Source organism: Vanacampus margaritifer, chromosome 19, assembly GCF_051991255.1.
Source record: "Vanacampus margaritifer isolate UIUO_Vmar chromosome 19, RoL_Vmar_1.0, whole genome shotgun sequence".
NCBI classification, from domain to species: domain Eukaryota; kingdom Metazoa; phylum Chordata; class Actinopteri; order Syngnathiformes; family Syngnathidae; genus Vanacampus; species Vanacampus margaritifer.
This window is the reverse complement of record NC_135450.1, coordinates 4,349,915-4,363,960: the sequence shown is the minus strand read 5'-3', so window position 1 is coordinate 4,363,960 and position 14,046 is coordinate 4,349,915. Positions and strand designations below refer to the sequence as shown.

The 14,046-nt window shown below is 38.8% G+C and overlaps 1 protein-coding gene and 5 non-coding genes across 6 annotated transcripts in view; 5 read left to right on the top strand and 1 right to left on the bottom strand.

The window, feature by feature from the left end:
- Positions 1-4,208: 4,208 nt before the first annotated feature.
- LOC144039758 (meprin A subunit alpha-like) lies at positions 4,209-11,963 on the bottom strand. Its single transcript, XM_077553412.1, has 13 exons — positions 11,960-11,963; positions 11,111-11,155; positions 10,963-11,003; positions 10,800-10,875; positions 9,633-9,750; positions 9,118-9,293; positions 8,783-9,004; positions 7,346-7,492; positions 7,064-7,279; positions 6,375-6,839; positions 4,585-4,758; positions 4,425-4,504; positions 4,209-4,316 (listed from the first exon to the last, which is right to left on the bottom strand). Exons 1-12 carry the CDS (start codon positions 11,961-11,963, stop codon positions 4,452-4,454), a joined length of 1,737 nt encoding a protein of 578 aa, XP_077409538.1. The 3' UTR covers positions 4,209-4,316; positions 4,425-4,451.
- Positions 11,624-11,734, top strand: LOC144039951 (U6 spliceosomal RNA). The gene has a single exon (XR_013289579.1). It is a non-coding gene; the product is annotated as a U6 spliceosomal RNA (small nuclear RNA).
- A 1-nt stretch (position 11,964) lies between the features above and the next one.
- Positions 11,965-12,070, top strand: LOC144039944 (U6 spliceosomal RNA). Its single transcript, XR_013289572.1, has one exon. It is a non-coding gene; the product is annotated as a U6 spliceosomal RNA (small nuclear RNA).
- A 586-nt stretch (positions 12,071-12,656) lies between these two features.
- On the top strand, positions 12,657-12,762 carry LOC144039943 (U6 spliceosomal RNA). The gene has a single exon (XR_013289571.1). It is a non-coding gene; the product is annotated as a U6 spliceosomal RNA (small nuclear RNA).
- A 586-nt stretch (positions 12,763-13,348) lies between these two features.
- LOC144039942 (U6 spliceosomal RNA) lies at positions 13,349-13,454 on the top strand. The gene has a single exon (XR_013289570.1). It is a non-coding gene; the product is annotated as a U6 spliceosomal RNA (small nuclear RNA).
- Positions 13,455-14,040: 586 nt separating this feature from the next.
- LOC144039941 (U6 spliceosomal RNA) overlaps positions 14,041-14,046 on the top strand; it is a 106-nt gene continuing 100 nt past the window's right edge. The window contains exon 1 of the small nuclear RNA XR_013289569.1: positions 14,041-14,046. This exon is cut by the window's right edge and continues 100 nt beyond it. This is a non-coding gene — a small nuclear RNA (U6 spliceosomal RNA).

Sequence of the window (14,046 nt, the reverse complement as noted above, 5' to 3'; positions counted from 1 at the left end):
AGCCCTTTGAAGAGGGTCTTCTGCCCAGATTTAGTCATAACTGTTTTAATTTATTTATTTCCTCAGTAGAACTTTTATCTGTGGATGTGTCTTTGTGAGTGATGTTGCAATTTCTGCCAAGTGTCTGTAATCAATTATGTTTTTAAAGTCTTTTTTGTATTTTTTATTTTTTTCTGGAGAGCTCAGTATTGTTCATTCGGTAACTTTACCGATTTGACATGTCATCATCATTGCTCTCTCTTTTTTTTTTTTTGTTTAAGTCTTATCGTCATGACTGGGACCTAATCTATTTCCACAACAATGAGCCATTGTCTGTGGTTGAAGTGTCTGTAATCAATTATGTTTTTAAAGTCTTATCTCATTGGTGGGGGCTTTGTGGTACCGCCCCTTCAAGATAGTGTAAGAATGTTGTGAGTCCGCTGTAACTTCGCACTTGCGAGAGGCTGCCACCATTGTCTGGGAAATCGCTTGTGCCCGGAATATTCTGTAAAATAAAACCTTCGAAGGAACTGTTCACCGATCTCCAGCCTGCATTCGGATAACCAACATTCTCACTACCCGAAAGAAAACGAACACGCAGAAGGAAATATTATTTTCTTCAACACCTTAATCACAAAAGTGATTTAAATAATAAAACTGGTTTGTGATTTAATTTCTACTCAAATGACACTTTCTGGCTTTCTGTGTGTGCCTGTCTTAGGTTGGAACAAACATGGTTGAGTACATCCAGCAGGGGGAAAGAAGGCCCTACCTCACTGTTCTTGGGCTTGTCGCATAAATTAAATGTGCCTCACAATCATTTGTAATATTTGCAGGTCATGTACTGTACATTCTCAAACTACACGACTTGGTGCAGTTGACCTGTGCTTTTAAAATATTTTACATGTTAGATATAAACTACGAGCAGTGTGCGCAAGCATGGGAGTTTCTGCAAACAATTGTTTATGGCATAGAGAGACCTGAGTCGAGGCAGGTGTGTTTTTTTAGGACAGCCTGGCAAAACACTGCTTTGTAAAGATTCTAGTTCAGTTTTCGAATAACCGCCATCTATGCCTCAATACTGTGGTTTAGTTTTTAAGGTTGTTTTTTTCCCCTTTACATAGCAGCTGTTTAAAAAAAAAAAAAAAACACACACACACTTTGAATTGCCCAATTTTTGGCAGCATTAAATGGCAAAATAAACAATTTTTCCAATATTCTCTTTGTTAAATAAATTAAATGAAAAAATATTTGAACACATACCGCCTGCATGTTCATCTGGGGAAAGAAGTCTTAATCCTCACAAGGGTTGCGGGGGTACTGGAGCCTATCCCACACCCTGAACTGGTTGCCAGCCAATCCAAGGCACACATAGGCATATAAGATTAATTTGTAAGATGTTAATAAAATTAGGTTAATGGTGTAAATCAATACATTTATAGTGGAAGGTTCATTCTACCTAGATTGTTCTGTTTAATATACTTAATTAAAAAAAACATCTGTACAGTGTAGCCAATATAGCATAACAGGATATTTTGTAGAAACATTTCATCACTTGTCAACATTTGTCTGTGTGTTGCATAATTTAGACAGGTGGTAATTGATAAAAATTCAAAATAACAGATTAATCAGATTTATTTAAAATAGATAGTAATTAAAATGTGTCTCCCTTAACACTGAAAACAAAGATATGAATTAGACAATGGTTGATTATTTTTAGTGTTTAAAAAAGTGGATGTTTGAATTATAATTTTAATCTTATTTTGTAAAAATACATAAAATTGGCTGATTCTTGCTAATTAAAAAAGATGATTGGTCAGGCCTGAATAGACAAATTATATATATATATATATATATATATATATATATATATATATATATATATATATATATATATTAAAGGGATTTACTGCCATTTGGGTCAATTTTATCATTTGAGTTATTCTTTTGACTAAAAGTTGGGTAATTTTTTATTTTTTTGCATTGACCCAATTAGTTGTATTATTTTAACCATAAAAATTGGGTCAGAATGGAATAACCCAACTGTTGCATTGATTTGACCCAACATGTTGTATTCATTTAACCCTAAAAATTGGGTCAAATTTTTGGGGTTAAAACCCAAGTATTTAGTATGCAAGCTATGATGTCAAGACTTAATTAAATGAAGATGATGGATCAAAGGAAGCCATCAGGTGCCCAGTTTAGAAAAAGGAAAGGGGAAACAAAAAAGGTAGGCCGATTTCTACGAGTGCATTATGAGAGTAAGGCTATTTATTATTTTTTCAGCGGGGAAGCTGAACAATTCGGCAAACTACGGGCCAGGGGGGTAATTCAGGGGTGGGGGGTTACGGGTGGCTGGGTGGGGGATTGCTGGAGGTGGGGGGGTTTTGGGGCCTGGGAGCTGGACTGTAGTGGGTGGCGGGTGTGGATGGGGGGCGGGGGGAGCGGGGGCTGTGGGTCGGAGGGGTGCCTGGTGGGCCTGCCGAGCCCCGTTCTGCTGCGTTGGGCTTGGGGCACGGGCCGTGTTGGGCGCTCCGGGCTCCTGGGTTTGCTCTCCGGCCGGTGGCCCGTGCGGGGCCCGGGGGTTGTGCCTTGGCGCTGCCGCGGCCTGGGGGGTTGTGCTTGCTCTGTCCTGGCTGGGGTCGACGGCTCCCCTCTTTGGTGGAGGTTTTCATGCATGCTAGATCCACCACACCAGCATCTACCGAAATTCCAACACAATCTGCTTCTTTCTCTGGTCGTTGAATCGGTGAAGGCTGATGTCTGTGGATCTCACTCTGCTTCATCTATCCTTCCTTCCTTTCCACAGTCTTTCTTTTAGTCTGTTGAGGTCTCCCTAATTTGTTGGAATTTAGATGTTTCTGGGGTTGGTGAAAGATTCTGGTTGGTAACCCGGTGGGTAGTAAGTGATGTCTGGCCGGTGCTGGATTTCACTTTTCTTTCCTTTCTTTGATCCTTCCTCGGGTCTCCTGACAACTTCACGACTCTAGCGGGATTCTGAAGTATTCGGTTTAGGTGAACGGTATGGGATTTTTAATAGGTTTTAGGTGAATTAATGAGCACACATTCACACGCACACACATATGCACACGCACACTCGCACATACACACGCTCATACCAAAGAAAAGAAGAAAAAAGAGAGAGCAATGATGATGACATGTCAAATCGGTAAGAGTACCGAATGAACAATACTGAGCTCTCTCAGAAAAAAAAAATACAAATAAATAAATAATGACACCATGAGGCTAAAAATACACTTAAAATTATTGCCCTGGCGGCTTTGTGTGCCATCTTATGACATCACGCTTACAGTATTGTTTGAACACTTTATTGAACAATGAAAATTAAAAACTGAAACACTAACCTGAACCAAACCCAAACACTAACCTGAACCGTCCATCTGCTGGGGACATGAAGTACTGCACTTCGGCCTCTTCCGTCAAACCGTTTAGTTAGTTCCGCCCCGGCTGACTGAGGGTTAAGTTAAATTTTCAATACTCCAAAACATGTTTTGAAAAAATAACTTTATGCCATAACACGGCACATCATTAAATAGCAAATTTTGTTGAAAAAAAAAGAAAGATTAAATCATTTTGAAAAATCCGTGTGGGCGGAGTCAAATCTTTAAGCCCTCCCCACGTGGCGGCACGCCTCGAACTGTACTCTGCATCCAGGGCTACTTGGCGAGAGTAGCTAGCAACAACTCACTGTAGCAGCTAAGGAGTGGTTAACGGGAAAAGCTAGCAAGAGCAAAGCAGAAGGACTCAATGATGACCACCAGCAGGCCCCAGCTGTGGAAGGTAAGCTGCGGTCGACCCATTGGGTCTGACACTAGCTCAAGATGGTGGCGAAACACGTCAGCCTGCTGTACGACGCGGCACAACATAAGTAATATAATTAGCTAGTCTAGACCTACAGTTATATATTTTTTGAAAATGTATGTTGATGTGTTGGGAGGGACTCGGAGTGGAGGCGCTGCTATAATGAACATTTTCAATGTGTTTCTTGTTGCAGAAGAAAATGTTTATATATATATAAAAAAAAAATGTCATAAAGACAAGAATACACCAAACCAATGCTCTGATGTTTATTGTTGTATAAAGAACATTGATTCAGAGACTGTGGTCCAGCTCTATTTACATTATTTACTGTATATGCGTTTTAAAACTCATCGAGTAAGTCCTCATCATTATTTGGTTAAGTCACAGGATGTTTTAAGTACTGTCAACCTGGATTCATACAAATGTAATGGACAAATATTAGAAACACCCACACTGTTGATAAAATACTTTGATGACATCTTGCTTCGAGTGCTGCTCTCGTTCCAGAAACATGTCTACATTAAAAAAAAACACACACACACAAAACATTGCTTTACATAATTGGTACATAGAATGAAAATAAGTAATAACCTTTGTATAACAAAGAAACTTTTTTATTTTACTTCCAGGTAGTTACAGCACAGTTGCACTTATAATTCAGTTGGTTTAACAGGGACTTCCGTTTTGATCAATGGTGTTATGTCTGCAAAAGAATAAATACTTAAGAGGTCTTTCAATCAGTTTCAACATACTCATAAACACAGTCAACTCCAGATTACTAACCCTCAAAGTCGATGAAGATGATGAGATCATCGTTCTTAAGGTAATTACGCCGCCTAAGGTCAAAGTGCTTGACAAAATTTCTCCAACCCTGAGATCCTCCTCTGTGGCAATGACAGGAAGGGTCATATTCCCCTACCTTTGCAGGGTTGTCCCAAAAGTACTTTCCATTTGTTGCTAGAAGACACACAAACACACACACACACACACAGATCGTATGACGGATGCAGATGTGGAAGTATACTGCACACCGGGGTAGGAAACTCCGGTCCTCGAGATCCGCTGTCCTGCCTGTTTGAGATATTTGTAAATGTGAATGTGAATGCTTGTTTTTTGTGTATATTCCCGGAGTTGTCACGAGCATAGCCACCGTAGCCATAAATCCCTGTATTAATGTAGAAAAGAAGTGCAAAGATGTGGAAAAGAAGTGCAAAGTAACAAAGTTCATAACAAAGAAATCATTAACATCCCTTTCTCTGAATTTCAATTGCGCGAGACAGAACTGCCCAACAAAACTGAGTTTTTTTAACAGGAGTGTTTTTACTGGATGCTAAGCATGCTGTAAAAATGTATCCTTTTTGCACTTTGACCAAAAATGTCTTACACCTGGTGACTGTTTTAAATTTTAGAGAGCGAAAAATAGCATAGATCCCATTTGAGTAATATTGTGCAATGTCACCAGATGTGGGCATATGGATCATAGTATCAATCTCTGCTATTTTGCTAAATATTAGAGCTCGGACTCGCATTCAAAATCCGCTATTTGTTTTGACATTAACCAACGAGTCTTGAATCGACCTGAATGGGTAACTACTTGTACTTTTGCTGGGAGGGGGTACATGTCATAGTCTAAAAAATGAAAAATACAATTTAACCATAACGGTACAAAGCCATTTTTACTTATCTCATTCAAACGTAGTGGAGTGTAGCCTTCACCGGCGCACTGACGCAGCTTATCAACCCATTGAAAGTTTTTTTTCTTTTTTTTGTTAAAAACAGCTTACTTTAATCTCCAGGAAACCACGCCATACCCTGGTCAACGATGTTTTTTTCTCTTTGGTTTTACATCAATCTGCATTGTGTTGTCCTAGCCTTATCCTAGCTAGCACTAAGATAGTTAGTCTCTCAGATCTGGCGTCAAAGTTTGCAACAGCAAAATAACGACATTGCCATTGATACACTGCCCAACGAGGCTTTATTGACCGACTGCTTAACAGTTAAATTGAATTGTCATTAACTTAGGGTGACTCGACATCTCTATTTAACCGGGACAGTCTCGGATTTGAGCCTTGTGTTCCGATCCTGGCAGATTTTGCCAGCCCCACTGTTTTGTCTCACTTTTACGTAGGTCCCGTCCCGGCGTTCCGCTTTTTCCAGTCAATTGTTTGGCCCATATGTATGTCAAACACACAGTTGTCATAGCGATTCATTACGTAGGTCCCGTCCAGGCATTCCGCTTTTTCCAGTCAATTGTTTGGCCCATATGTATGTCAAACACACAGTTGTCAAACCGATTCATTTGATAAACCAATTGAAACCAATCTAGGTGGCGGAATGGTCACATCACAAAGGTAACCCAAGAAGACAATAGACATTTGCTGAACGAGAATACAGAGAAGACCAGTTGATCTTTCAAACCTTATACAAGAACAACAGGAAAGAGTCAAGAGGAAAGTTACGAGAGGAAAGTGATGTTTTTGCAAAAGATGAGAGGGACACAGGATGTATTCTGGACTTGCAAATGAAAATACACCTCAAAGACAGTGTTCCAGTTACAAAAACATATACCTTACCTTCTCTCATATCTGTGGTAAGACTGCGGGCAGTAGACATCCTCAAAAGAATATCCGGGTCCTGGTCCATCACTATCAGGGTCGCCTGTCTGTTTACCGCTGGCCATTGCATCACCACATCATTCTCCCCACTGACCAAGTGGAAGTACAGCCCAGTGTAGTTCCCTGTGTAGTCAGTGTATTCTGACAAAGGCTTGACACGGACACCATAACCGTATCCCTCAGGGCTGTAGAAACGAGGGCTGTCGATAACTGTGTTTATGTCAGCTGTTTCCATGATCTGAGAGAAGTTTTGGATCCTCCATACAGCATTGGGACAGCGTGTCTCTGTTAGACTGATGTCATCGATGTAGATACCTCCTGAAGAAGCAGAGGGCTCACCACGTACAGCTTGGAAAGCATAGCGGAATTTGAGATCTACCTCCATTGGGATATGGGCAATCTTCCACGTGTGATCAGAATCCGCTGCAGAACAAAAAGGAGCAGGGAAAAAGTAACAAAAGCGCTCTTTAACTCATTCGCTGCCATTGATGGCTATAGACGTCAAATGTAAATGTGCCATTGTACATTAAACAAGAATAAAACACGAAGTTAGCTTCCTGGATTACAAAACTGGAAATATTCTACTACTTTGTTCCTGTAAATGTGTTTTTTTTTTGTTTTGTTTTTTTGGCATAGTTGCTTTATACCGTGAAAGGTGCACAGTTTCTTCATTTTGCGAACAGTGCCTGTGCCATCGTCCGTTTTGACCCAGATCACAAGCCTGTCCTTGGGACTCCCGGTCATCTTGTAGAAAAATTGCAGACACTGAAGTTTCCTCTTGGGGTAGAGGGTTCGAGATTCCAGTAGAGCGGATTCCTGAGGTCTGCCAGTTGAAGTGCTGAATTGCATAAAGTAACCGGCATCTGAAAAACACAACGTATGAGAACCTTTCATATCTTAACACTGGTTAAAAAGTATCCAACACTGACCTCTGCATTTCCCGAGGAGTGTATGATCTTCTGCGCCCACAGTGCTCTTGGTGTGGACCCAGTCGTCATCATCAGAAGACGCTTGAATCATCCCGCAGATGCTGGCATACTCAAAGGCACACTGGTCCAGCAGGGTGAGCGGACCAGCTGTGATTGGCAAAAACAGAAAGAAGAGCAGACCGCTTTGTCTCATTTTTAGGTGAGTACTAAAGTTGAGTTGATGTTCTTTATAACAGCATGGCCCAGTCTTGTCCGAATCGCCTTGTTTCTTGATGATTACAAAACCAACCCAAACACTGCAGTTCGTTCGAATGCAGTGGTGCCGTGCCATATGACATGATTTATGCTAGATGTGTCTGCTAGCAGAAAGCACTTGATTTTGAGATGCAATGCAACAAGCGATAAATAAATAAAATTATTTATATATATAAAATATTAAGGAAAATTTTGTAGACTGAGTCTTTTTCTTCTTCATTGCATTTAACTTTAGTCCCATTTTGGCCTTTTTTATGTATTCATTGTGTTATATCAGAGAAAACGTATTTATTTTTTTAAACCACTAGGAAGCTAAACATTTCAGCAAATTGTCATAACATGTAGCGGTTCAAAATGTCACCATATATATATATATATATATATATATATATATATATATACAACATAGTTAGTTTTGCTTATAGCACAAAACTGCTTTCATTGTCCATAAATATCCATAAAGGTATCTGGCTCAAATTGAGGCAGAGGTGGTACCATCCAGACTATGGGCGACATATAATACTCCCATGTTCTGACAATAATAATAATAACAATAATTAAAAAAGCTGTTTCTTCAGTAGTTGTTGCTTCAGGTCTTTTCTGTGCTAATGGTATAGTGCCTCGATAAAGGTGTAATGCTGCATCTGCAGTTAAAATACATTGCTGCCGAGCTCAATCAACACAGCTGGAGCGCTGTGTTGAACAATGTCAGGCTGGAGGTGGCAAGCTAATTAAGTGGAGGTGGCATACATACATACATACATACATACATACATACATACATACATACATACATACATACATACATACATACATACATACATACATACATACATACATACATACATACATACATACATACATACATACATACATACATATTCACACATGCATACATACATACATACATACATACATACATACACACATACATACACACATACATACATGCATACATACAGACAGACAGACAGACAGCTATATATGATGCCACTGTACTTTTTTGAGTACTTGAAAGTAAAAATATATTCATAATTAACTTAGTTATCACACTTCAAGAGCAGAGCCCATTTTGGGCTCAAATACCACAAGTCTACAAAAAAAAAAACATACAACCAAGGGGTTGAATAAAAAAGTGCTGCACCAGCCAAAACAGACATTCATACATTTATATGTACGTACAGCAGTTATACATCCTGTTGAGTCTGTGTGTGTCCAGCTTGCTGAAGTCAAGGTACTGGCCAATGATGTTGTAGAATTCTGGGATTTTGGTTGTTATAGTGGGAATGGACTGGTTCTTGTTGAAGGAGAAGGGCCTGTAATGCATGATGGACTCGTAGTCGTAAGCTGTGTTTTGGTCTGTGATGAAATCGTCATTATATTTGTTGAAGTTGCGTTCAAGTCCTGTATAAAGAAAAACAATCATCCCAAAATGTCACATCTAAGACTGATCCTGGATGTTTTTTGGTTTAATTGTTTGTGTAAGTAGTCTAGTTTTGAGAATAACGCAACTTTACCTGATTGAACTTGATCCAGCCAGATGTCCACATAGTCATCCCTATCTGTACGGGACTGCTCATGGTAAAAGCCTAAAGCGTGGAGGAGCTCATGTTCAATCACTGCCTTGTGGTCGCAGCCTGACCCTAAAGACAGAATCTGACCAGTCTGCTGGTCTCCGACACTGGAGAAACACCTACAAGAGTTGGATTATTTAAGCACTGTCTTTGATTATATTGAGTTAAGAGGATTGCAGAATCTCCACAAAATTGTATGGGGGAACAATGGACCCTTTAAATTCACACGTTAAGACATATGGATTGATAAAACTATATCATGTTAGAATTTTTCCCAATTAGAAGTGAGGTCAATAAGGGCATCATGAACATGCTTGCTTTTGTGATGAAGGACGTTGAAACTCCACACAGATGTGACACTGCGCTGCCTGTTATTTATATTTTTCAAAGCTTTTTTTCATTGTGCCTATGCAGTAACTCATCAACAAACACAACAGGTTGGAAATTGCAAGTCATACCCTCCTCTTTTCTCAAACTTGATGAATGTCTTCTCTTCTTCATAAGGTTTGAAGTCAATGCAAGATTTGAGGCGATACATCTCAAAGGCCTGGTGCACGCAGCCCTTGGCGTTTAGATCTGGGGAGTGAATCAAAGTATCAATACTTCAAACAACCGCTAATTACAAACTTTGTATGGTATTTTCAAAAAGCTTGTGTTCTTGGAGTAAAGTCACTTTTCACCAATATCCATTCATCCATTTTCTGGACCGCTTATCCTCTTCAGAGTCAAGTGACGCTAAAGCCTGTTCTTCGAGCGAAAGGCAGACAACACACTAGACTGGTTGCCAATTGTTGAAGAAAATAATCTTTTTCTTTGCGTGTTCGTTTTCTTTCGGGTAGAGAGAATGTTGATTATCTGAATACAGGCTGGAGATCGGTGAACAGTTCCTTCGAAGGTTTTATTTTTACAGAATATTCCGGACACAAGCAAGTTTACAGACAAATGGCTGCATTCTTCTCACAAGTGTCCCGATTACAGACACTTACAACCTTTTTATACTATCTTGAAGGGCGGTTCCAAACAGCCCACCTGGAGTTCACCGGACATGAGATAAGACTTTAAACACATCATTAATTACAGACACTTCAATCACAGACAATGGCCCATTGTTGTGGAAATTGATGAGATCCCAGTCATGACGATAAGATTTTAAAAACATCATTGATTACAGACACTTGGCAGAAATTGCGACATTACTCACAAAGACACATCCATAGATAAAAGTTCTACTGAGGAAATAAATACATTAAAACAGTTATGACTAAATCTGGGCAGAAGACCCTCTTCACAATACGTCACAGTGCACAATGGACAGCCATTCACAATCACTTTCACAGCCTCACTGAGTGGGATTTGGGCCTGTGCTTCTATTTTGAAGTCAGGCTAACCCAGAGAGCATACAGATATGCTAACCACTGCTGATGATAACACTAACGTAGCGCTCTCTTCATTGCCAAAAAAGAAAAGAAAATGACACTGCAGTGGCTTCACCGCATGGTAACCAGTGATTTTCACCAGGCAAACTTAAGTTAGCGTGTGAAACCAGAGGGAAATATATATTATGTTATGTTTACATACAGAACTACACAACTCGCACATTTATAACAACATACACAGAGGCATACCTAAATCATCACCCAAAATGTATGGAATAGGAAATTTCCATCTGTATCTTTTGTCTTTCACGGCATTCCTTCCTTTCTGAACCATACAAGAAAAGATGGAAGACATAAGAAAAGTTATTGATATTGTGAAAGAAGGAGAAAAATGTCCAAAGAGCTCACATACGTCAAGGAAAATGTCACCCTCAAAAAGCTTGATATCTGACCCTGCAGAAGAAATATAAGCAAATTAAAATTTGATTAGCTTTATTTTTGTCTCAGCCGTCAAAGTATATTTTGTCAGTCTGTTGAGTAACACAGCATTTGCATCTCACCATAGTTGAGGAATGGGTTCAAATCTTCACCATTCTTATATACCTCTGTAAATAAAAATATTAAAAAATGAAGTTGTAACCACCAGCTTTTTCCACACACAAACATCATGTATACACTATACAGTATATTAAAAGTAATCCTTTGACATACCATGCACCACAGGTGAAATTGGTATCTGCAAATAATAAAAGCAACTTTAGTACATGTCATCAAAACGTGACATACTTGTGATACAAAATGAACAATACTTACAATATGTAAGGAAGTGAGAGAAACAAGTCCAAACAATAAAACAACACCAAACATCTTAATGCTGACCGTCACTAAGTGTGAATACGACAAGACAGCACCTGCAGCCCTTTAGAAGTCTTAAAATGAACTTTGAATCAACCGATGGGAGCGTCCAGTACCGGAGTAGTAAGCATTCTGTTATCTGCCTGTGCAAGGCTGATGTGTGATCATAAAAAATTATATTATCGAATAGGATTGACGTGGTATCCTTACTTGAAGCGTTATTGTGAAAACTATGGAGGTAAATATAGTGCAAAACCATATTTTTGAAAAGATTAGCATGGCCCCTGCGCAAGGATGACACGCAAATTCGTGAAGCGTTCCTCATTTTAATTATGATTTTTTTTTTTTTTTAAATATCAAAAAGACAAGATGGTAGCAGTTACCCACATGTAGATTCTCTAAATACACCAGCTCACAAAGTTTAATTTCGTGTTTATGGCTGTTTGTCCCTTTTAATGAATGTCATAATGTGCGATTGTGTGATTTCAGCTGAAACCTGAACTATAAGACGTGTTGTCCCACGTGCCCTTTATATACTGAACCGGACCCTTCACCCATTGCGTTGCTTCGGCTTCGCATATACTAAAATTGGAACGATACAGAGAAGATTAGCATGGCCCCTGCGCAAGGATGACACGCAAATTCGTGAAGCATTCCTCATTTTAATTATAATTTATTTTAATTTTTTTATGAAAATATTTAAAAAATCACTCTAACTCTACTGCCAGCTAGTGGACAAATTAGGTGTTACAGTATATTTACTCGCAATGTCAGTTTTCGGCGAAATTCCAGTATAACAAGTTTTGCTTTGAAGTGGATGTTGAATCTTAAGATTTTTTTAAACTTGTTTCCTCATGAAATAACAATTTCCTAGAAAAAAAATCGGTGTACAAAACAAAAAAGTTTATATTTTAATTGCAATTCCATATTTCGCCACAAGATGGTAGCAGTTACCCACATATAGATTCACTAAATACACAAGCTTCATGTTGAGCGGCTGGAAGTACAGTAAAGATGATTCTAAATGTGGCTCCAATTTTTCCCCCACACCACTTTACTTCAGTCAGTGACCGAACTGTCGTCTGTTCAATGCTCCTTGTGAGTTGTTTTAATTTAATTTCGTGTTTATGGCTGTTTGTCCCTTTTAATAAATGTCATAATGTGCGATTGTGTGATTTCAGCTGAAACCTGAACTATAAGACGTGTTGTCCCACGTGCCCTTTATATACTGGACCGGACCCGTCAACCATTGCGTTGCTTCGGCTTCGCATATACTAAAATTGGAACGATACAGAGAAGATTAGCATGGCCCCTGCGCAAGGATGACACGCAAATTCGTGAAGCGTTCCTCATTTTAATTATAATTATTATTATTTTTTTAATGAAAATATAAAAAAAATCAGTCTAACTCTACTGCCAGCTAGTGGACAAATTAGGTGTTACAGTATATTTACTCGCAATGTCAGTTTTCGGCGAAATTCCAGTATAACAAGTTTTGCTTTGAAGTGGAAGTTGAATCTTAAGATTTTTTTAAACTTATTTCCTCATAAAATAACAATTTCCTAGAAAAAAAATCGGTGTAAAAAACAAAAAAGTTGATATTTTAATTGCAATTCCATATTTCGTCACAAGATGGTAGCAGTTACCCACATATAGATTCTCTAAATACACAAGCTCCATGTTGAGCGGCTGGAAGTACAGTAAAGATGATTCTAAATGTGGCTCCAATTTTTTCCCCACACCACTTTACTTCAGTCAGTGACCGAACTGTCTTCTGTTCAATGCTCCTTGTGAGTTGTTTTAATTTAATTTCGTGTTTATGGCTGTTTGTCCCTTTTAATAAATGTCATAATGTGCGATTGTGTGATTTCAGCTGAAACCTGAACTATAAGACGTGTTGTCCCACGTGCCCTTTATATACTGGACCGGACCCTTCACCCATTGCGTTGCTTCGGCTTCGCATATACTAAAATTGGAACGATACAGAGAAGATTAGCATGGCCCCTGCGCAAGGATGACACGCAAATTCGTGAAGCGTTCCTCATTTTAATTATATATATATATTTTTTTTTTAATGAAAATATTAAAAAATCACTCTAACTCTACTGCCAGCTAGTGGAAAAATTAGGTGTTACATTATATTTACTCGCAATGTCAGTTTTCGGCGAAATTCCAGTATAACAAGTTTTGCTTTGAAGTGGATGTTGAATCTTAAGATTTTTTTAAACTTGTTTCCTCATGAAATAACAATTTCCTAGAAAAAAAATCGGTGTACAAAACAAAAAAGTTTATATTTTAATTGCAATTCCATATTTCGCCACAAGATGGTAGCAGTTACCCACATATAGATTCACTAAATACACAAGCTTCATGTTGAGCGGCTGGAAGTACAGTAAAGATGATTCTAAATGTGGCTCCAATTTTTCCCCCACACCACTTTACTTCAGTCAGTGACCGAACTGTCGTCTGTTCAATGCTCCTTGTGAGTTGTTTTAATTTAATTTCGTGTTTATGGCTGTTTGTCCCTTTTAATAAATGTCATAATGTGCGATTGTGTGATTTCAGCTGAAACCTGAACTATAAGACGTGTTGTCCCACGTGCCCTTTATATACTGGACCGGACCCGTCAACCATTGCGTTG